General features: G+C 35.0%; 2 protein-coding genes across 3 annotated transcripts; both read right to left on the bottom strand.

Moving 5' to 3' along the window:
- Positions 1 to 210: 210 nt before the first annotated feature.
- LOC131666091 (solute carrier organic anion transporter family member 74D) lies at positions 211 to 11223 on the bottom strand. 2 transcript variants are annotated; one of them, XR_009302067.1, is made up of 9 exons: positions 11191 to 11223; positions 9873 to 10070; positions 9384 to 9812; positions 8873 to 9120; positions 8527 to 8770; positions 8249 to 8444; positions 7555 to 8141; positions 6379 to 7476; positions 2691 to 2822 (listed from the first exon to the last, which is right to left on the bottom strand). XR_009302067.1 is itself a non-coding variant. In XM_058938461.1 (8 exons), exons 2-8 carry the CDS (start codon positions 3924 to 3926, stop codon positions 349 to 351), a joined length of 2052 nt encoding a protein of 683 aa, XP_058794444.1. In that variant the 5' UTR covers positions 3927 to 3944; positions 6379 to 7251; the 3' UTR covers positions 211 to 348. The 2 variants fall into 2 exon arrangements, 1 of the variants encoding a protein (XP_058794444.1); XM_058938461.1 differs by lacking the exons at positions 7555 to 8141; positions 8249 to 8444; positions 8527 to 8770; ... (2 more) ...; positions 9873 to 10070; positions 11191 to 11223 and adding exons at positions 211 to 512; positions 589 to 1175; positions 1251 to 1446; ... (1 more) ...; positions 1841 to 2088; positions 3740 to 3944 and having other exon boundaries at positions 2394 to 2822; positions 6379 to 7251.
- Positions 11224 to 17813: 6590 nt separating this feature from the next.
- LOC131666136 (ice-structuring glycoprotein-like) lies at positions 17814 to 22493 on the bottom strand (the record flags this gene model as incomplete). Its single annotated transcript, XM_058938543.1, has 2 exons — positions 17814 to 19995; positions 22126 to 22493. Coding segments are annotated over 2 exons (514 nt in total), but the record flags the coding sequence as incomplete, so codon positions are not given.
- Positions 22494 to 24891: the final 2398 nt, after the last annotated feature.

Below are 24891 nucleotides of genomic sequence, written 5' to 3'. Positions count from 1 at the left end.
AAATTCGTTAGGTTGTACAATCCAAGAAGGCTTAAGAATTAAAAGGCTATTTCAAAGAGAAACTTTTATGCCTGCCCTCTTTCTCTTTTTTTCCGCTTGCTTAAGCTCCCACCTTATCTTGTCCGCTCGCGAACAAATCATCTCCAATCGACACAGGTATTAAGGACAAAGAAAAATTTCAAGTAGATTTAACTTCTATTATATTGTATATTCTATTTGCAGACAATAAAAGTTAAAAATCTGTTATATAAATGAATATTTACAAATCGCAACGTGCTTATAAAAATAAAATCTAGTTTTTGTTTTAAACAACGTAAGTATATAAAAATATGTAGTCGATGAAAATATCTATAATGGCTTGAGGTTGGAAATCTCGATGTTATTCATTTTTTCATTGTTTTTTGATTGATGTATTCGCTTTTTCTCGGTTTCTTCTTGTTCTCCATATAAATCTATACCTTTAGAGTAATAACATACGAACGCATCGAAAATTACTCCAATCAGACAAAAACCTTAAATAATAAATATAATTCATTTTATAATGAAAATGCTTATTGTTCAAAAAAAATCATTGCAAACAAATCTTACATGCTGCAGTGATGTTAACATAATATCTGAATTGGTCTTTATGATAAAACCAACAGTTTCCTTTCTTTTTACACGATATATCCCATACTAAACATGTCGAGTCCATAATAGCACCGAATATTATAGGTCCAGGTATCAACGCAAATAGTGACACAACCATTAGGGCAACGCCTTGGGCTAAGCTTTTATCCCTAGTCTCCACACATCTATAGTTCAATAACACATTTCCTATTCTTCCGGAGCAACCAAGTATATTAATTATAGTAGACACGATGGTAAACATGATATAAGGTGGAAAACAATTTTGTTTACAGGGTCCAGCTGTTACCCTATCGATCACTGTTTGGAATGTATTTAAAGGTTGATCTTCTAGTCGCAAAGATGCACCCTGAAGTAATGTGTTTTTAACCATCGAATGAAGATTGGATACGCATCTGCAATCGCCAAAATTTGTGTCATTGATGATCGATTGACAACCAGCATGACAAGCTGAGAAGAATGTCGTCCCAGTAGCTTCATGACATACTGGTGAATACTTTATTAATTCGCAGTTACAGGCTGTATTACAGGGTGATATCAAGTTCAATCTGCAATGAAAGTCCATGTTATACTATGTACTACATAAAAATTTGTTTGTTTTTTAGAAATTTTATAAAACTTACTTCATTGTGTCTAAATTAACTTCTGCTATATTGCTATTTTTACAACTTATAAAAGTAAATGCAATCTGTCCTGCGATGTAGCTTAATCCTACTACAATATTCCAAAACAAAAGTGGTCGAGGTGATGGTTTAAATTTACCTATCACACATCCGGAGATTATAAAACCAAGTACCATTCCCATTAACGTAAGTGGACCTAGAAAATATCAGACGTTACAAATTGAATCTGAAAAATAGAACAGTCAGTTATAGAGTTGTTACGTTCTTTACCTGTTATGAGCGTGCCACCACCTGGCGAAGTACTGAATTGAACCTCTAAATATTTGGCAACAAAACTCATAAATGGAGTAGCACTAAGAACATAGAAAACACCACTGAAGATATTAAGCATTAGTAGTTTATTTGTCAATATTCGTTTGAGTGCTGATGGAAAGTCTTTCAAGGTTGGCTTATGTAATATCATCTTTTGTGAGCATTCTTCCGGTGGTTCAACTTTCAAAGGTTCACTTTCCTGTTAAACATTGTGCAATCATTCTGTTAAAATATTCAATTGAATTGGGTTGATTGTTATATAAGTTTCATAAACTTACGCTGAAAGCATCTTCCTTCTTGATCGACCTTGACTTCCGTAATTCGTGAGGAAATAAAGCCAAAAGTACGGCAAAGATGGTCATTATCAGTCCAAGTATGATCCAACCGAGCCACCAAGCACCTAACCATCTTGGATCTTTTTTATCAATAATGGGGTGCAATGTTGGATCAATATAGAAGTTCAAACAGAAAAAGCTGAGGACGAATCCTATAGCTGGACCAACTGTACGTAGTGCAAATGTAAAACCTGTAAAAATTCATGATAATATTGTCGGCAAAAGTGTTTTCATTGAATACATAATGAAAACACTGTCTCATTATGTTCATATTTTTATCTGAAAAATTGACAGACTCATTCTGATACCTCAAATTATTTACCTATGAAGTTAAAGTTTTCATGAGTTTGGTCTCTACAACACATTAAAATTAAAATTCTTCATCTATCGATGAAATTATTCAATCGATTGGATGACAATCAGCATGAAAATCCTTTGTAAAGCAGTAATTATTAGATCAACAGCGGGAAAAAATTATGTCATAAGCATTTCATACCTAGTAGCATTGGAGTATTCTTCTTCTTTGTGTTATCATCCATGTACGTTTGCCCAAGTCCATAATACAACGTCGTGCCAATACCCAATATAAACTGTGAGAAAAATACCAACAGTCTTGGAATGATACTCGTATCTGTTAAACTATCTTCGTCACAACGTTCGGGACGACTAAATTTTGAACATATAGGTAGCTCGTTCTTTTTTAAAATTCCGGTTGATAATATCGTAGAGTTAAGATATTCTCGAGTCAATGCCAACGCGTCTTGGCCGGGGCCATAAATGAAATGAGGTAAAGCGAGAATTAGACACGATAAAGCACTACACGCAACACCAATCGCTATCCATCGTGGCCTGTGACCTGAACCGCCGTAGTAGATGAGGAGGATTGAAAGGATTTGTGATATTTCATTGCCTGATAGTATGATACCTAGAAAACATAATTATTGTCAAAATATTGTTATTTTTTTTTGGAATTGCTAATGTCTAATTAAAAGTATTGAAAAATTGACTGGTCAACATTGCATTCATGGAGTTTTGCATTTCACCTTTTTCCATTTGTGGAAGATGGTAAATAATTTCTTGTAAGATATAGTGCTAAGGGAAACGTAAATTTACTTATGTTATCAACATTATTTATAATTCAACAAAGCAAACAATATTGCGAAATAAATCATCTATAAAAATCCAGGGCTCTGATAGAAAAAAGTATGCATGATCTGATGCCTAAGTAAGGAATGTCACTACTCTTTCATTATGACAATTATCCAGAAATAAGAGTTTTATCCTTGATAAAATTGTGATACTTATAAGGTAAATTAATATGATCAAAACTGATCAGACCAGATTTTTTTACCACTTCTTCTATTGCTTCCGACCACTTACCTACTTGAAATGTTTTATTATGAAGAATGATGAACGCGTTATTATTTAGTTATGAAGACAAAAATTTTTCTGATCAATTATAACAAATTGCATTGAATAAATTTTACTTGCAATAACTCACTCTGTTGCATAAGGTTAAAATGATATGTACCTACACAACGTATAATTATGCGATAAAACATGTTTTAGCAGAGGCAGCGGTAGGATTAAAATGACTGTGGATCACTTCAAAAACAAATGATTTTTCATGCTAATTTTTTATGTAATGGAATCTACTAAGAATATCAATATAAAAAACTAATTTAAGTAATTCTGTTACTGTGAAAATTTCAATGTTATGTGAATAATCAAATATTTTTTTATCATTTCCAGAAATCACGCTTTGGATATGGCAAAGGTCACATCTGCGTCAAATATCTCACTTTACGGAAAGAAAGCGATGAAATCGCAGGGTAAGCTTACCAGTAGTTCGACTTGGAATCTTGAATCTCTTCTCGAGGGTCGTTAGACTAACGATAATGTAAATGAAGGCCATCGACTGTACGGTACCGAGAAGTCCGTACACCGCGATGAAACTGCGCGAAGTCGCGAAATTTTGCAGCCATTTGGGGTAGATACCACAGAAGCCGCACTTTGAGTATTGACTCATCCTTACAATTTCTTCCTCCTTAAAGGGCAACGAAAAAGAGTATGACTTAATGAAGATAATAGCAGTATACATATAGACAGAAATTCGCTTGTTTTACAAAGCTGTAGGTATTTGTTCTGATGATATCAGGTAGTCGTAAATGTAGTATATTCACGAATTAAGGTTGATCTCTTTCGAGCGTATAGGTGAGCTATACTATATTAACTTTTAATGATTCCAGTAACATTGTATAGTAATAAGCTTTTTGATTCTAGACTGCTACTGCACTTTATACGCATATACAAAATTAAAATTAAATAAAATTATTTAGAAACATAGAATTGTAACAAACAATTATCTAGTAAAATATTTTTTACAAAAGTTTAAATTTTTTCAACATATTCGGCAAAACTAGTTTAACGTATTCACAAAAATGCCAATTGACAAAGAAAATATTTAATTATTAACTTACATTTCATAAACGTGTCTTTTATTTCAGTTCTTGCTAATCATAACGTTCCAAATAAACAAAAATTTAACTGCTAGCTTGTCATTATAATGAATGCTCAACACAGTCATTTGTTCGTATCAATAAGATAAATCTTTGACGTTCGTACGATCGAAATGATATTTATATCATGGATTATAATCGGATGAATCTTATCGAGTATACATTTGCGCATCGGTAATTTGAACAAATCGCGAATGTCAAAAACTTTCAAAGGGAAATAAAATATCGCAAATGTTTATCACCGAGACACAGTTCGCTCGATGATGTCAATGACTGTCGGCAATGAGACTACTCCACTTGTACAAACTACAAACGTACGAGTATGTTTAGTCGTGCCGCGTAACACTATACTTCAGACGCGTGGGCGTTTTGCGATGCACTTGGATTCATCAGATTTTTTATAGATCTGTCGATTTCTTTTATCTCTCTATCAAAACTTAACGCTTATGTTTTGGTAATGTACACGTGCTTGAATCATTACAAAATAACGATGACTAACTTTCATTTCATAGAAGATAGACATATATCATAAAGAACACTTAAGCAATTTAAAGTCGTTAGCTTAATTTACATGAAATCTAAATAATATATCCGTTTAATCGCAATAACACCACGTACAATTCATTTAAGTTAGATACATTTACACGTGCGAATTGCAACGTATCTGTAATAAAAACTTTCCATTTGCAATTTTTCCCTCTTATACTTTGTCATATATACATTTACTCGTCAACACCAGTTATATAGTTTAAATACTTACCATTATTGATTTATATTTATGATTTGTTCTTTTCCTTTAATGATCAATACTTAATATGCGATCAAAAATCTTGTATAACAAATTCTTTGGCTCATATTTTTCTATAATAAGTACTCGTCATTTGATAATGAAAATTTCGTCACTGTAACTTGCTAAGCATAATTAAGATCTCGAAACAATTGCAGAAACTTTCTCTGCGTATAATCTATTAGCATCGCATGTGTGCCAAATTTATCCTGACATCATTGGGATCTCCCGTGAAACGGTTCAGGTACGCACTAACTTTTCGCAGTGTACATCCTATACATCAAAGAGACTCTACCGAATGATGATTGCGTGCGATTAATTATTTATCGTAAATAACTCGCGTGATCAGGATTATTACCGTGTACAATGCTTTGACGTTGACGCACAAAAAAAATGTATTGTGAAATACAATTTTTTATCATTCGTCCTAATGCATCAATTGTTAGTGAAGCATGTACATGTACATGTATTTGATCTTTCGTATTTCACGATATATAGTGATCAATTTGATACCAGTGCGTTATGTAACAGTGTAAACTTTGAAGCTTTGTTTAAAACTATAAATGTTGAAGCGTCGTGAATCATTAATAGCGAATGCTGATTATCGTCGTTTATCAAACTACAATTTTTCATTTTCAGCTAAATTCGATTTGGTAGTTTTTTATTACGAATCCGCTGGTGTGAATGTTAGTAAAAAACACAAAAAGATCAGAAATCTCGAATGTTTCTTTATTATTATTATTATCAGAGATCTTACTATTGATACAAATAGTATGTCAGCTGTTGATTGCAATGATGGAAATATGAACGAAATCATGAATTCCAATCAAATTTTTCAAATTTATGGTTTTGGAAAATGTGGAATTGCTAAATACGAGGTTGATACACTTAAAATGTATTTATTTCTTTGGATAAATATCGGAGTTTATATCATAAATCAAATAAAGAGATCGTTAAAAAATTACATAAACGTTTTCAATCAACAGTTTCTACTGTCATCATAATAATAATCGATGCGTGCACAAACAACGCTGAATCTAACAGAGAATACAAATGAATTTTTTCTCGTCTTTAACGTTATTCCTTTGTCCAACTCTAAACAAGTTTATGTTTTTCCAAGATGCACAAAAAACGAATTGCAATTCGCATACGAATAAGAAGAAAGATTTACTTACACAAGAATGTAAAGTTCACGCGGTGAAATAGTTCCTCTCAGCGAGGCATCAGTATACCACACAAAACGATTACAGCAGCAAATAACTTGTCCACACACCGGTGACTCCCCTTTACAATCGCGGTGCCATTAAAGTCAGTTAAAGAAGTCACCCGATCGTAATGGTCAAGGACGTACGTCCACCTCGACAAGAAATTTTCAACAATGACAGGTAATTTTTTTTATCAAACAAGGAATCACAAATGTTCGATGAAAAATAAAGAATGATAAGTGAGATGGAGAAGAGAGGAGCAGACGCAGTTACACCGTCGCGCGCTCAACTCTATCTGCGCGGTGGCACGACCGTTTAGATGAATAATCACACGAAATCGCTGGCGACGGCCGGTGTGTCGTCGTCATCTCTCTCTCTCGATCTCTCTCTCTCTCTCTCGCTCTCGCTCGCTCTCTCTTTCTATCTCGTTCGCTCAAATGAATTAAGCGCGCCTGCCTCGGTTGTTCTGTTTGAAGCGTTGCCGCGCAAACCTGACGTATGCAACTCACATTGCTGCTATCTCGTGGTAAGAAGATGAAGTTGTTCTAGAAGTCGATATATCAGTCGCTCAAGATTACAAACATTCGTAATACATTTTTTTCAAAATTAATCTGTAATCAATAAAAAGAACATGAAGATGGTAAGTAACGTAATGTGTACGTGGGTACCAAAATTTTGATTATTATTAGTTTACTTAAACGTTCTATAACTTCCAGAAAATTAAGAAGACAATCAATGTCCTTTCGATTGATTCGTGATTAAAAGCATAACACTTTCGCAACACACACATTTACACCGGTACTTTTCAATATCACGGCAGCTTTCTGAGTAACAATACTTTGTCGATGATAATTTAATATTCACTTCGAATACTTGATTGAAATAAAGTACATCAGCAATTTTCAACGAGCTATGATTTCAGACTTGAAACTTCATTGTCTATTATATCATTATTTTTCAATTGAGAAATTCTTCTTTTCTCGGCCTCTTCTGCTTCTCCATATAGGTCTAAACCTTTGGAGTAATAGCACAATAATGCGTCAACGATTACTCCCACAAAAATAAAGGCTATAAAAAAAGAATAAAATTATGAATCTTAATTTTTAGATTTCTATCGATAACTACAATAGTAATTCGGAATTTTACCTGCTCCACTTATATTGACAACATAATTGAATTTGTTTTTATGGTAGACCCAGCAATTTCCTTTACTTTTACACGAAACATCCCATATTAAACACGTGGAATCCATTAAAGCTCCTGCAACTATAGGTGCCGGTATCATAGCTACTAATGACAGTATCATCATTGAAACACCTTGGGCTAAACTCTTATCTTTGGTGTCCACACATCTATAACTGACTAGTACATTTCCTATTCTCCCAGAACATCCGAGAATAAAAGTAAAGGCTGATAAAAGGGAAAATGTGATATAAGACTTGAAACAATTTTTTTTACAGGGTCCCACAGTTACAACGTTTTTTTCAGTTTGAAGTATTTTGGAAAATTGATCTTCTATTTGCAGTGATGTATTTTCGAGAAACGCGTCTTTGATAAGATAGTCTAAATTAATCACGCAGTTACAATCACCGAATGCCGTGTCGTTGATAATCTTTTGACAACCAGCATGACAGGCTGAGAAGTATGTCATTCCCGTAGGATCATGACAAACTGGTGAGAATTTCACTTGTTCACAGTGACAGACTGCATTGCACGAGGTTGTTAAATTTACTCTTTAATGAAAAGAGATATATTATGCATATATCGTTTACTTTAATTACGTAGATTAATAATGTGCTAATAATAATTTTATGCGTTAAAAACTTTAATCGAAACTTACGTCATAGTTTCTAGATTCACTCCTTGTATGTTATCGGTGTCACATGTTACGTATAAAAACACAATTTTTACTAAAACGTAAAGTATTCCATTAAATACATTCCAGGCCATCAGAAGTCTAGGTGACGGTTTGTATCTTCCGATCACAATTCCAGAAAATAAGAAACCAAAAACTACTCCCAAAATCTTAAGTGGACCTTAAAAATATATGAGCCATTGCAAATGTTACGCCTCAAAGATTTAATCGAAAAAGTTTTTCACGTATTCACATGTTTTTACCAGCTATTATTGTGCCGCCACCTGAAGAAGTGCCATATTGTACCTCCATGTATTTACCAATAAAATAAATGAACGGAGCGGAACCAAGTATATAAAAAACAGCACTAAAGGTGTTGTACATAAATAACTTATTTTTACATATCCGTTTAAGCGATACTGCAAAATCCTTCAGAGATGGTTTTTCCATATGTGAAATTTGTGGTTTTTTATCCAATTGCTCACATTTCAACGGTATTTCAATTTCCTGAGGAGAAAAATAAAAAAAATGATAATACAATATTTTAGAATTTAATGTTGAATATTGTGTAAAATTGTTATGCTTATACTATAAAAACCTCAAACTTACACTTGTGGATACTTTCTTTTTATTTGATTTTGATTTTCTCAGTTTCCTAGGAAACATGGCAAGGAATATTGCTGAAATTCCCATCATTATTCCAAGTATGATCCAACCTAGCCACCATGCCCCTAACCACCGTGGATCCTTGTCATCTATGATGGGATGTAGCTTCGGGTCGATATAAACTCTTAGGCAGTAATAACTCAGAATGAATCCTAACAGTGGACCGACCATACGAAGACTGAAAGTTATACCTGTGACATTAAATTAAACTAGATTTTCAAAGAATGAGCAATATTCAAAATATATGATTTATTGTAAAAATAGATCTTTGTATGCTTATTAAGTGGTATCGATGATAAGGGCTTTTTATTTATCGATATGATCAATCGACTAATCACTGTGACAACTGTTTTAAAATTATAGATATTATTAAATTAATGTTAAGATAAAGCAACAAAGAAAAATTATTATAAAAAACAAATAAGCTCTTTATGAAACATTTATCATGGCATACCTAATAGCAGCGGCGTGTTCTTTTTCTTTGTGTTGTCATCCATGTAAATCTGACCTAATCCATAGTACAATGTGGTACCAATACCTAGTATAAACTGTGATAAAAATATTAATAGCCTGGGAATAATACTTGTGTATGATGATATATTATCATCACAGTTTTCGATATGATCAAGCGTGGAGCACATTAATATTTCGTTTCTTTTGAAGACTCCAGTCGACAAAATAGTTGTATTAAGGTATTCATGAGTCAAGGCCATAGCTTCTTGACCTGGACCATAAATGAAATGAGGTAAAGCAAGGACTAGACAAGATAGAGCACTAATAGCTACACCAATTGCTATCCATCGTGGCCTGTGACCTGAACCACCATAGTACATCAAAATGACCGACAGTATTTGCGATATTTCATTGCCTGACAGTAAAACACCTGAAAAAATAAACGTTAATCCGCATTTTCTTTGTTAATTATCGATAACTCAGAACTAACCAGTAGTTCGACTTGGAATTTTAAATCTTTTTTCAAGGGTTGTCAGGCTAACGCCAATGTAAATGAATGACATTGCCTGCACAGTACCAAGAAGTCCGTAGATAACAACGAAGGCGCGCGTTGTTGCAAATCGTTGTAGCCATGTTGGACTGAGACCACAAAAGCCGCACTTTAAGTCCTTTTCCATTCTTAGGATTACTTTCTTTTTATAATGATAAATAATTTTGATTAGAAAAATTATTATGGCAAAATTTGCTAAATCATGCGTTATTCTTCGATTTTATATTCATTCACACATTATAAACATGTCATTTCGATTGACAATCCAAGCATTTTTTCCGATTAACTATATCCTTTCTTAATAAATAATTGTTGGAATGTATGTGTATGAGTCAGACATGAGAACAAAAATCAATCTATATTAAGTCTTAACGAAATTTCGAGAAAACTATAAAAATGAACAAGAGCAGTCTAGTGTGCATAGTATTGCCGTTCTCACAGCGCTAATATTGAGAGCGGATGATAAAATCTCCAAATCATGAAAACACTTGTTTTGCCTTTTTAGTCAAGAACAGGCAGTTCTCCGATATAGACATGCCTTTCCTAGTGCACTTTGAATAAAGAACTTACATTCAAAATAGAACTCCATCTTTATTTATTTAATATTTATCCCATAATCCAAAAATAATTTAGTATCCAATGCCTATTTATGATAGCATCATATTTTATAAATATTTTTATTTGAGAAATGGTATATTTACTATTTAGAGTATATTTTATTAAAAAACAAATAGTACAAGGACTTGAAGGCTTATCAGAAATCTACATGACTTAAAAAGATACTGTAATCAAGACACTTTACAAACAAAACTGGATATTTAATCAGTTAAGATTTTGTATTTTATGAAAATATTGATTCTAATGATGATTGCAATTTTCCAGGCGATGTTCATAAAACGTTTTCATAAAAAATTACCGTTTATAACAAAGCAGTACAATATATCAAAAACAAATTATGAAACGAATTGTAAAATTTATTGCAATATTTTGATTTGCGGGCTCTAATTTATATTTTAGTGATTAAAGTAGATTATATAAAAACCTTCTCAATTGTTTTAATATAAAAATAATCGATGATTCATGAGAATAATGATTGTAATCAATTTTTACAATAAACAATAATTAAATAATCCAATAATGGGAAGGATAAAAACGGACAAATATTGTTATTAGTTTATTTATAAAAACGAAGTAAGTTGCATCTTTTGAACTTTTGAAAATAACTAAAACACGTAACCATAAAAAATGTTTTACTTACGAAAAGATATGTAGTAAGCGTAGAAAATTAATTTCTTAAACGAATATGAGTAGTAAACTAGTCACAGCAGCATTGAATTTCTTACTAGCTCCCACCAAAGTTAGAGTACCATTTGCGTACTTTTTTATTAAGCTGAGGGCAACCGCCAACTTCGAAACAATATCATCAACAACTAATAAGAAAAGGCTACTTTTCCGTAAGGTGATGCAGTTTTGTATACTAGCATCGTCTGCTGTCAGCCTTTATCTACGTGATTGTGTGATTAAAACGATGCTAATCGAACAACTGCTTGTTAGAACTGACGTATCGTCTTGAGTATTTCATTTTTTTTTATTTCATCACTGTTAGCGCTATTCAAGCATTATCGTGCAAATAATATCTGGAGGACACGGTACTGCTATCCTAATGAATAAGGGAGAAGTTATTTGCTAAGTATCGATTGAGTGGAACGAAAACTTAGTATCGGTATTTTCATAGTAGTAACAGAGCGATTTCGAAGGATAAGCGTTGGTTGGATAAGTTCATTTCATTGGTGATAACCTTGTAACGGGACTTTTGCTCGAGGTATTTCGAACAAAAGCCGAAATAAAAAATTGATTATTGTTCATGGATGAAAATTATATGTAACTGACGTTGTCGCTATCCTGTACAACCTCCTGCATAGGCGCGTCCAGGGTCCAGCTGCTTCAGGTTACCTTCTTCATCAAAAGAGAAAAATCGGCTCGTAGAAAGTATCGTGAGCTCCGCTAAAATCAACCAGTGAATAAGCAAGAGGGAACGGAGCGCAAATCAATAAAGCGACTGACTTATAAGAAGAGCGGGAGTATTTAGGTACTCGGCACGAATTACAGGTAAACAGTAGTTTATATCAACAAGAGGGAAGTTATTACAAATTTCAGAATTGTAGAAAGCAAACTCGGCACTAATCGGACGACGCGCCTGTGTCACGTAGACCGCTGCAACATAAAAGAAATGAGTATAGCGCGCGCGCTACGCGAGTGAACCAAACGCGGGCTCACGCCATGTTATGAGCTGCCGCCGATAAGAAAGCAAACCGGCGCGCCTTATACAAAAGTGTAAGATGACACGCTGACACAGTCGTATCCGCAGGCGAACGATAGTCGGCGCGATAACGCGTCAATATGCGGCACAAAGAAATTGTAACATGCGCCCGACGCACTAGACGCAGTAGCAAGCGGATCAAACCAAAAGTTATACAAAGCGAGCGTGAGGATAGAGAGCGTAAAAAAGAGAGAAAGCCAAATGACGGGCCGGTACTTACAGTGCTGATCGCTCGCAGAATCCGACAAGATTCGGGTGCACACTCGCTTCGCGGACCTAGCTAGCGTATCCACTTCTCCACTAGTATAGTAGGTGATCGTCTTGATGTTCTCGCTCGGGTCTTAAGTTATTGCTGCTGATACTGTTAGTCGTGCGCGTGGCTACCTTACTTCTCTCCTCGCTACAATTCTCCGCATCGCACTCCTATCGTTCGTCCTTCTCATGGGGTGTGCATTTGCTGCCGATTCGAAGCCAATTGTTATGATCGCGCCTATTTTTTCTTATTCCTTTCGATAATAATCGTATCTCCGCGAGGTCCGCGTCACGCGATTACTATCGACTATCGAAGGGTTGACGCGTCACTCATCGGTTCGCTGACATCTGCGCTGCAAACAGCTCATATAAATAAATACATAGCAATATTACAAATATATATATTACTGGCTTCGTGGAGGGAGAGAGACATAACGAATTACAAGCCATTCGTTATAACCTTGATGTATTTCTTTATTTATTTAATTATTTATTTTTTAGACAAATGGCTCTATTATATTTCGACACTGCGTGCATATATTATAATTCAACTTTATGCGTACGCTCGAGGAATCGAGCGTGCTTAAAATCTCATCCCACACACGTCGTTTCGAAAAATAAAGTTAGATGTATATCAGAGTCTGCCCATGTAACAGCGCCACTTTTTTTCTATGTTATTTATGATATCTTTACCGAGTCTGATAATATTGTTTAATGTGTTAATATGGTGTACATAGGCCAAACGTGTCGACATAAGTGCTTACGTATTAATGAATATAAGCGTAATGTTGCTAAAATGATGACACATTTGCTCTGGTAGAGCATGCTAACAATTGTAAACATAGTATCCAGTTTGATAATGTTAGAATAATGATCTAAACAGACGACTTTTTTCTAAAATGCTACACATTTATAAGAATAAAAATAATATGAATAGGCAAGCTGAAACATACGAGGGTCGTTCAATAAGTCCGTGACTTTAAATAAAAAAAACACTATTTATTTAAATAATTCTAATTTATTTTTCAACATAGTCCCCTTTTAACTCTATACATTTATTATAGCGGTACTCAAGCTTTTTTATGCCCTTTGAAAAATAATTTTTATCAAACTCCTCAAAATGCTTATATGTCGTAGAAATTATCTCTTCGTTGGATGAAAATCTTTTATCCGCAAGTCAAATTTTCATGTCAGGAAACAAAAAATAATCGGAAGGGGTTAAATCTGGAGGTAGATGAAGGTAGATAAGGAAGTATTTCATAGCGTAAATTAAATAATTTGGTCGTTACAATGGAACTCGTGTGCAGTGATGAGGTGATGAGAATCCGATGACACTACGAAAAATTTCATTTTCACGAAATCGTATCATATCTATGTCGTTTATACAGCTATGACCGAGATGCTATGGGAATACCGGCTGTGAATCTTGATCATAGTTATATAAACAATATAGATATGATACAACTTCATGAAAATAAAATTTTTTGTAGCGTCATCGGATTCTCATCACTGCTCGTGTGAATTGGTGCATTATCGTGGTGAAAAAGAACTTTTTTTTCGCCAGATGTATGATAATAAATCCATGTTTTACAACAGTAACGTAGCGTCGTAAAAATTTTCTGAATTACTTTGAAACATGTTCAAACATTGCTCAAACGCAACCACACGAGCTCGCTTGTTATCAGCTGTAAGCAAGCGCGGCATTCATCTTGCAGACACTCATCTTGCAGACTCTCATGCCCAAACATTCAGGTAAAATATTCCGTGTACATCCTACTGAAATAGTATATAATAATAGAAAAGTACAATATCATGAGCTTTATCGATTACGTTGAGTAGTCAACTCTTTTGGACAGCCAGGAGCTCAGCATCACTTATGTTTTTACGGCCACAATGTAATTCAGTAAACCACTTTTGAACCATGCCATGCAATGGAGCAGAGTCTCCATAATATTTTTTGAACTTTTCTTCGCATTCTTTGATTGATTTTTTCCGTAGGAAATAATGTCTAATAAGCACACGAAACTCATTTTTTTCCATGATTTTGTTTACACAATGAAAAACTAAATTCAAATGACTATAAAAAATGTCCAAATCAAAGTACTAAGTTAAAACTTTGTATATATACTCACTTTATACTAGATGGGAGTCTCTTACAGTGTAAAATATACCATCATCTTCTGAGAAGTCACGGACTTATTGAACGACTCTTGTATGTATGAAAAAACAGTCAACATCATACATAAACCGAGGGCGTGTAATAATGTACCAATTAAATGTTAGGAATTACAATCACGGCACTGATGAGGTTATTAGCGGATTATTAGCAGTACATGATAATCGCTTAAATTTATATATTTGGATACTCGTAGCTGAGTACATTACATTTTTACCGATCGTTCTTTCTTCCCCGCGTCCCACCAAAATCGCATTAGCTATTGTAATATATGAATAGACTATTAAACGTCAGCAGCATGCTTATTCAGTTGCTCCTTGATCGTTTTCTGACGTTTTCATGAGTAATATCTACGTGACGCGCTACCCCTCGAGCTACGTGGATTGACTTTGTACATACGTGATATTGTTTACTTCTTGGTTTTTTTATCTATACTAGTGTTATTTAGCGCACTTCGCACTTTCTTTCTTTTGTTTATGTTTTTCTGTTATTTATTACATTATTTGAAACTTTTACATACCAATTTGGAGATTGTAATGAGCACGAATAAGTCCCGCTGTTTAATAAAATACGTGAATATTCTTCCGGGCTTAACGCTCTGATAATTAGTTTCCGTTATTCGCATATGTCTTAACTTACAATGTACAAAAGATAAATATGTATTCTCTATTTTATTATATTCATTTACTTTCACTTTCTACCAAATTTTAACACGATAATATTGATTTCAGTATCACAGATGGTTATAAAATTAACGGTTTGTACATATTTTATTTTCTTTATATTCAATCATAATTTTGACTTCACTTTTGTAGAACGGCCGAAAAGATATGAGCATTGACATTTTGAGACATGTTATGTACGTTTTAACACTTGAAAAGTGCTCGACAAATAAAACTCAAATTTTTCCCGATTTAAGCGTTAATGGGTGAAGGTAGTTTGGGCTAACCACATTTTTACGTCTCGGGCGGTTTTGAAGGAGAAGGGGGCAGAGCATAACCCCTTCTTCTTCAAAGTGTCTTAAATAACTATTGTTTGGATATAAATTAATAAAATAACTCTTTTCGCAAAATACAATCAATTTAACATAGTAAAATTGATTGTTCGCGAATTTATGTTTTGTTTTTTTTTTTTTTGTTTCATTTTTGTGTTTCATTTGACTGACATACATTTTCTGTCATGAACTGCCAACTTATTTTCAATTTGCGCTTAGTAATATCACGCCGTGCAATAACGGTATACTCGAGTTCCATTTATTGTAATATTACTATTAAGTGCTGTAAATAAATAAATAATAACTTTATTGAATGTTATACAATTTTATTGAAGTAAATAAAAATAAAATATTGTTTCGTCCTTTGACTGCTGGGCGCTGGCTCACGAACACCTACCAAAGCGGCACGCATGTTCTCTGCAATATCCCAGGTACCCTCAGTGAATTTCATTATTTGCTACAGATAATTCAGATGGAATTAAAAACATTGAAAACTAAGAATAACGCAGCATTCCAATTCTGTTTAAATTCAATCTGCTAGTCTAAGGGTCTAATTAATATATTATTGTTCCGATTATCTACAAGAATGATGCAGTCATCTGGACTATCTGGAGTAAATAATGAAAGCCACTGGGGGTAATCTCTTTGACGGTTGTTCTTGAGCCAGCACCAGGCGCCCAGCAATCATAAGCCGAAACAATTTTTTTTTTATCATTTTTTGAAATAATTACTTTATTAACAATCTTTAATATGGATGCCGTTAGTTCGTCTCATGAACTAACAATTAGTGTGTAAATTATTTTATTTTAATGAGCTTTTCTAGATTTTACCGCACATCGTATCCGAGTGTTGGAGCCCAGCATCCAAGGACGAACAAATGATAGCAAAAAACATCATTACTTGTTTGCTGAACTATCTAATGGCATAATTAGATTATCGATAATCTTAAAAAAGTAAAATGAAGACCTACATTCTACCCCGAATTGAATGCCGTATAGGGCGCTCTAGGATGAAAGATTGGGAGAGAGATGAGAGAGTACAACGTAGCTGCTCATGGTGCTGCTATCTTGCAGAGTACGACGAAAGTTGTACTTGCTGCCTATCGATTGGAGCATTGCTAGCGAGAGAGCTGTTGTACCGGTGGTGGCACTGTTACTTCAGTTTTCTGTTGTATAACTGTATAATAATACTTAAAACTTTATCCTATCAAAATACGGTTTATTTTTTAAATCGATTATTCAGGATAACGTTTTATGAATAAAACTTCCAGTGCGTAATTGTCTGTACAATTATTGGTTCAACGCTAGATAAGTCAATATAATTATTCTCCCGTAAAAAGTAGTAAATTTTGATTTGTACTAGGTTTATTAGATAATATCTATAACAATTTTTAAAGATGTAATTATTTGCTATTAAAATAGTCATTTTATAAAAATTCGAATTTGAATATTTTTTACAATATTGGAAAATTTTAAATGTATTTGTGTAATTGTTTGAATTCCAAATTGAATACAAAAGTAATATTTTGAAAGATTTTTTGGCTTTTGTAAAAAGAGCTACGATATGCGTTGAAGCACATATACATTCGTAATACGGTCTAGATAATTTCGAATATAAATGAAACATTCTATTCGACAAATTTGAATCAGCATGTTATGTATTGAAAACTTATTTATGACAATAAGTTTCTAATAAATTCAATGATAATTGAACCAGAAAAATACAGCTAAACAGTAGTAAAAACCACGATTTGTGAACTATTAAGGCGTTTAAATCTTGAAATGAGCGCATCATCTTTAATGAACTAAAAATCTGCAATATGTACATGAACATTCTAATTATAAATCCTCAGGGTATAGCCCGCGTACACGTACTCATTTTTAATGAGCGGAAGAAGAGGCGTCCCATGCCATTCCTCAACGCGCCGCGCGACTGTCGGCAAAAAAAAAAAAGCCACCATCACGGGGTGCACACATGCGAACCAACGGGACGAAAATACAAAAGTGATTCGTCGTCTCTTATGCGTTTCTGTATGCGTCGCCGACGAAACTTGTGCACTCCGTCTAGCCGTCTCGTATTTATAGAGCGAACACTACTGAGTCGCGTGGACTGCAATCCAACATTTCTCTTTTCTCCGTTCCAAATACGATTTGACTTTTACGCTGAATTAAATTTTCATTGAATGAGTTCGATTGATCGTTATTAAATTACTACAAATAATATGTTGAATGGTGTTGCAAAGAAAGATGTGAAATGAAATAAACGTTGATTTTTTTCTCTCAGAGACAATATATTTCGTAATTTTCTCTTGTTCAAACTAATTCTTTGTCGCATATTGTGAATAGGTATTGTAGATAACAGTTTATATATATACATATACATATATATATATAATTATTTTAGCCTAATACATTATGCGATGTCTAAGAAATACGCCTAGCAAAGGAGGCGGACATCAGTCCACCCAATGTGGTCGCACTAACGTAACCCACTTTAAAATTTATTTAATATTAAGTACAAGAAAAAATTATTATTAGTCAATAGTAATAATAAAAATAAAATAATAATCGTGATGATAAGTATAATGATGAAATTATACAGTTGGCAATCATAATAATAAAAATAATAATATTTATAGGAAATATTATCTGCAATTCGTTTGACATGACTAAGTCTAGAATGCTTACAATCTAAAAAAAAAATGTAATTGTCTCCTACGCGTATTGACCCCCCGTCGTGGTGCTGCGACTGCGACGTATCATTCGTTCATACTCGAATATTTAAGTAACGAGTCCGCGCAGAGCTACACGTTGCCAAGGCCTCTAAGCTTAAGACTAGACAGCCTCGTGTAAGTGTGTAATTCTTCAGCTGTTTACGCTACAAATTTTTGTGTATATTATTGAAAATTCTTTTTTTTTCAACCCTCACTGTCGGTCTGTCTCGCTACTCGACTCGAACTGACTAGTTTACAACAACCAACGATATACAACTTTCGCAATTAATATTTGTTTTCAGGCACGCAGTGAGCTGCTCTCACCTTGGCAAAGGCATCGCGTGGATTTTGCGGTTCTTATTTTTCGCGTGGTCTTGTGTTCACAAGCTCAGTCGTCAGTAAGGCAACAACAATTATGTTTGTTATCATCAGGTAACTTCGATTGTCCCTCTATACGCGCTCGGACGATACATTGGTATGATTAACGAACAAGTCTGTTTCTAGTGCCGATTCGCCGATATTTACTTTTCTGTCTTTTCAGTGAGGAAGAGAGAAAAATTGTTGCTCGAGAATATTCATTTGATTTTATTCTAGCTTACATTATAATAATAGTGAACGTCTCTGATTATAACAATTACAATTGGATAGGATAAAATATAGCATGACAATGTTATTTCGCTTTGAGAGAGGGGAAGAGAAAAAGGTCATTTGTCACGTAATAAGCCATCAAGGGACAGAATAGATTCGCATGCTACAAATACATAGACAAATGTGTGCCGGACGATCATGAGCATCGAGATTCGGAGGAAGTACAATAATCAATGTTAATAAAAAGTCTAGACTCGAGGCTAATTATTTGATAATAATTAAAAACTATGCTTTCAACTGGCGCGCTCCTTTCCTTTACCTGTCTTACGCTTCTTTCTCATCATCCACTCACGTTCACTCATGTACACGACACCTACTATCCGCGCTCTCTCGCTCTCTTTTCTCTCTCCACTTCTAAACTCGCCTTCATTCTTGTCCACGTGTATATAAATAGATTGAGCGTCTAATACGCTTAACATTTGCTGTCTGTCTTTGGGAGCTATCGTTGCGCTTCGTTGTGCTAGTCCTCCTCCTCTCTCTCTCTCTCTCTCACTCTCTCTCTCACTCTCTTTCTCTCTCTCTCTCTTTCTCTCTCACTCTCTCTCTCTCTCTCTCTCTCTCTCTCTCTCTCTCGCTCTCTCCATGGTAGAAAGAAAACAAAGACGGGGAAGATCGAGATCTCATCGCACGAGAGAGAAAGAGACTTCGCAAGTCTAAGATATATCGTCACAGAATTTTTCATTTTACATTCTGCGTAGCTCGTTTCCACTCCCATTCACAATGAAAAACATCACCGACGTCGATCAAGTTTTCTTTTTTCTCGTATCTCGATGAAAAAAGAGAAAACTAACAAAAATTTCAAGACGAGCTAAGATTACTGAAGCCTCGCTTCCTGAGGTGTTGCTTGGTAAGGAAGTCCCGGAAAAGCACCAGCGGCTGTCGCTGCCGTTGGTAATCCACCTGCGCCTGAGATCGTGTACGTGTACGGCGCCACGTAGCTTGCTGCTGCTGCTGCGTTCGCTGCAAAGATTGAGACAAATTGCTGATTAGTCGATTGCTTGCTGGTTGTTCTTCCGGACGTGAACAATTGTCAAATTGATAAGCAGCGCATATTTTGCAATTTTTTACTTTCGATTCTATAGCTTAAGCTCATAATATTCCAAAAGTTGTTATTGAAGAAATTAAACATTCATGAAAGGTAATAAAATGAAAGAGGTCACTGCTGCTTATCCACTTGACATGTTTCATAATGCATCAACGATGAGAGGAATGAGAGAGAATAATTCATTTTTCATCTGAATAGAGAAATATACAGAACGATAGAAAGTGAAGCGACGAGCGTCATTGCCGATAATAGCGATAACGCCATTAGCATAATTGATAACTAAATGCTTCGAGCAAGAAAATTAAAGTATTACAGCTACTGGAGCAGACAAAAAAAATCCATATTCGCGTAGTAGAAGTATAGACAAACAGAAGCGCGCGTGCAGTCTGTATTTTTTAGCGACAATGTAACGCGAGAGAGTGCACGTATGTGTGCAATAAGCGAAGCGGTGTTGCGATACCATCATCACGTTTATTTCATTTTTTTTATCACCCTCACTCGCGAGATAAAAGCCTCTTTCTCTCTTTCTCTCCCTCTCTTCGCTCATGACTATCTGGCCTTAATGATACGACTTGGAATTACGTCTGAAGGTTGCAATTGTAAAATAAAATTTGTGATACGTTAAGACCAGATCACAGCATACAAAATTAGCATCAATTAATAAAAAAAAGGAGCCAGCCTTTGCTTTACCACCACCACCAGCACAACAACAGACGCCAGGCAATGATACCGCACAGCATCGATCGTTTATTTTTTTTATTTTTTGCGACCAACCTGTCGCAGATCACCTTGTTTCTTTCTGTCCATTCGGTTTTTGTTGTTTGTGCGAAAAACCAGTTAATCACGTTTTAAGAAGAGATTTGTCAGTCATTAATTTTGTGTAATTTTGAAAGAAACGGCGATGAGACAAATGCTTATAATTGTGGCTGTATGTGAGAGTTTTCAAATGCGAAGGGGGAGAGACGAGACTTTTCGTTTGAACGCTTTTCTAACTGTTTTCTTTGTTTTTTCTTCTCGTGATTTTAATAACAAAATATTCTTTCTAACTACGACAAAGTGAATGAGAAATTAAAAAATTGCAATGGATTTTTCTACCGTACAATCTTAATGGCAATGAAAGAGTTTGCATTGTTATTTTCAGAATAAATAAAGTTGTATGACATGCTCAACAGAGTATTAAGTGAAAGTCAACGTGCATGCAAAACAAAAAATAAATAAAAAAGAAATGTATGAAATGGATTGTTTGGTATAAAAAGAATACATAAATGGTAATGAATCGGAAAATATGAAATAGATTTTTACTTTGGATACCCACATTATCCAGAAAATAAATTCAATTATCACGAAAATCGTTCTCGGGTCTTTTTGTGGCAACAAAATAATTTAGTGTCAGCTAAATTACCATTGATCCATACATTTGTCCGTCAATGTCAATATGAATATGCATTAAAGTTGGCCAACCGTACTACTTATGCATTGATAAAGAAGGCAATTACTGAGTTAACTATCCGTAATTAATGTAATAGATTATATAAAAATGTAGGTGTTTTTGACTTCGTACAATCATTATTTAAAACAAGGTTTTTCAAACGATATACCAGAATAAAGGACTTTTTTTACCGATTAAACCGACAATAATTAGAAAAAAAATACAGTTGAATTTGAAATGTCAGTATTTGAAAATTGCAGCACCGTCGAATTAAAAATTTCTCTCTCCCTTCAGGTACTTATAGAATAAGAATAGAGCCACAAACATCAAACATTGCTACGTTTGAGAGTGCAAAAGAAAAAGAGTGTTGTGAAAGTGTTAATTTTAATTTCACATGTCGCTATTCATTCATAATATTCCATGAAAAATTACAAGCATGACATGTGAAACCAACGAGTGCAAGAAGATGAAAGATGAAAATTGGTGCTTAACGAGGCCCACGAAGCACTATAAAGAGAAAAGCCCATTGGAAAGAAAGTCTCAAAGAAGAAGAATAGAATAATCAATTATCCAGCATTTGTCTCTATGAAACACGATGTGTGCAAATAATGTCTACCGTTGCCGCGCAGAAGAAACTGCGGCAGAAGACCAGCTTTTTCGGCGGCAAGTCGATGTTGCATGAGTAGTGCGCCATTCTGTGGTGGTTGTGGCGATGCAGCCGGCTGTTCAGGTGCTTTAGCCGCGACTTTTGGTCCCAACATACCAGCAGCTGCAGCTGTTGTGTACGGATAAGCTTCAGCGGCGAAGTTGTACGAAGCCGCCGGATACGTTGCCGCAGCGGCCGCTGCGTTCTGATATTCGTAAAATTGCGACGCTGCCGCTACTGCCGCTGCGTGACTCAACGGGGTAGTTGGTAATGGCACCAATCCGCCCGGGGCTGTTGTTGCCAAATATGGTGACTGATACACGTAACCTGGCGGTACTCTGTAAGATAGAGAGGAGAAGAAAACAAGGGTCGATTGTTAGTTTTATTTCAGATGGTCAGTTGTTTTTTCGTGTGCTTGTTGGGGGAACTATGATTTTTGTTGGCGGGCTTGAATTGTTCTCTTTTGTTTCAACATAAGGGATGGACATCTTTTTCTGTATATCTCTTTTGCTTTTGTTGCTCTTTTCGGCTTGGTTGAGTTATTCGCTAGATGGAACTTGAAGAAAAACCATCGCTTTCAACGATTTACTTGTTTCTTTCATTTAATATTCGAATAAACTCAACCAGGACCGATGTATATTATTTATAAAATTATTTTTTAGAGTGGGCGATATAGCGTCAACCAACAAAAATGTTAGTAATTTTATTACGACCTTGTCACCATATCTAATATTTTACATCTTATAGCTAAGCAGACATTTTTCCTCAATTTTCGTTTATTTTCTTGAGATACGTTTGATGCACATATTTAAATTGTTGAATAAGAAAAAGTATCTGCTTTCTTTGGGTATATTTCTCGTTTTATTAATAAAATCCTAACGTAAGCCAAAAAGAGCTTTAATGTCCATTCCAAACAATTTACAGAGTATAAAACCTCCTTTTTTTAGTGAAAGAGCCTGGCAAGGAGCGTCGATGGTAACACGCTTTCTTACGAAAAGAGATTTTTAAATTTGTAGATAGAACAAGGCAGACTCATCAAAACATATCGTAATAATATTATACAAAGATATATTATCGCATCCAAGGCAAAGGATCAAATCTTAAAAACAGTGAATGAAGCATGATTACGTATAACGTATATAAGATAAGCGAGATGGTTATATCGACGCTCTTGCATATCATTGAACAAAGAAAAAAAAATAAAGAATCAAAATTACATAAAAAAAGATATTAAACCAAAATAAAGAAGAAAAACACTTGTGATAGGCGAATACAAAACAATCAAAAGAAGTTCGAAGTCATCGCCAACAAAAAAAGTAACAGAGAAAAAAAACAAGAAACAGCAAACCAACGACAAACGTGTAGGTACTGCATGAATAAATACTTGTCGGCACACGGCACACGACACACGATTATCTAACACCAAAGTTAGTACCTTAGTCGCGGTAAATAATCAGGCAGGACGGAAAAATATTTTATATATAAATAATTTAGGGAAACGTCCTGGTCAAATTACTTTCCCTATTAGGGTGTGTGCTAGTGTGCGATTGTGTGTACGAAAGGGTTAATGAGCAATCTATGAACGAGTCGACAGGTGATTATAAGCAGCTGAACTATAAGAAGAAAGTACATGCACGTTAATCTACAGAAAAATCGATCGCGATCGAAAGTGTATGGAGCCCAGTTTTTCTCAGAAACCCTACAAGGAAAAGAACAGTGCACGCCTGACACAGGATGTGTTTAAACGGGTTTCTTGTATCGTTAACCAAGAAAGAGAAAAAAAATCAATCAAAAATGTATGGGCACATGGATCATCATCATCATCATCATCATCAGACGACTTAACAACAGCCTTCAACGTGGAACTTTCAAACTCCTAATGCCCGCAATTTAATTACAAGCAAACACACTTCAGGTGATACGATAAATATTGTAGTAAATGAAAATAAAAAGGGAAATCGACGTACAGGAAACAACCCTGAACTCTTTTATTTCATTATTATTACACGCGCACAAAGCCTACCGCGACCAAAGGCACACGCATAGATGGAATCGATCCGACCTACCAACGGCTCATGAGAACCTCAAATCGATATATACCGGACGACACCAAACAGACACATAATCGTCGTCCTGCAACTGACCTGCCAGCTCGTTCGATTTTTTTTTATCTTTTTGCGAATACACTGCACATTATCGATTAGGTTTAGCGAAAAACCGGACTGCTGGTATTGTTCTCTGCTTTTGTATTTTTACATGAATGTTCTAAAGATCATATCCCCGACTAATGCCGTTTGATCGTACGATAAAACAGACAATAGTCAGGTTAATTATGATTTATACGCGAGACACGTTGATTGGGATCGTTGAAAAGTTCGAACTAAATTTGGTTCTTTTCCTGCCGTACTCTCATTCTCTCTTTTTTTTCCTATCGAATTTATCTTGCCGTCGCATCTCTTAGCTCGTCGCCTACATTATGGATGGCTCGCGTGTCTCTCCAAAGCGAAGGCTGGACGTCGTTTCTGCATGAAGCTTCGTTCTCGTTTTCCGCGCAATTTCCCTGTTACCTGCCCGCCCACCCGCGAGTTCGCAATCGCCTTTGACCCCCTCTTCTCTGTTCTCTCTTGCAACGTATCGATGCCGACTTGGATGCCGACTTTGGCTGTATTTTTTCAGTATCAATGGCTGCTAGATCAACGCAAACTCAGGATATTCAGTGTTGGTATCCTTTACGCC

The sequence above is a fragment of the Phymastichus coffea genome, unplaced genomic scaffold, assembly GCF_024137745.1.
Source record: "Phymastichus coffea isolate CEN01 unplaced genomic scaffold, Cenicafe_Pcof_1.1 PCOF00056, whole genome shotgun sequence".
In the NCBI taxonomy this organism is placed as follows: Eukaryota; Metazoa; Arthropoda; class Insecta; order Hymenoptera; family Eulophidae; genus Phymastichus; species Phymastichus coffea.
Note: the sequence above shows the minus strand (reverse complement) of the source record. Positions and strands in the feature narration are given on the sequence as shown.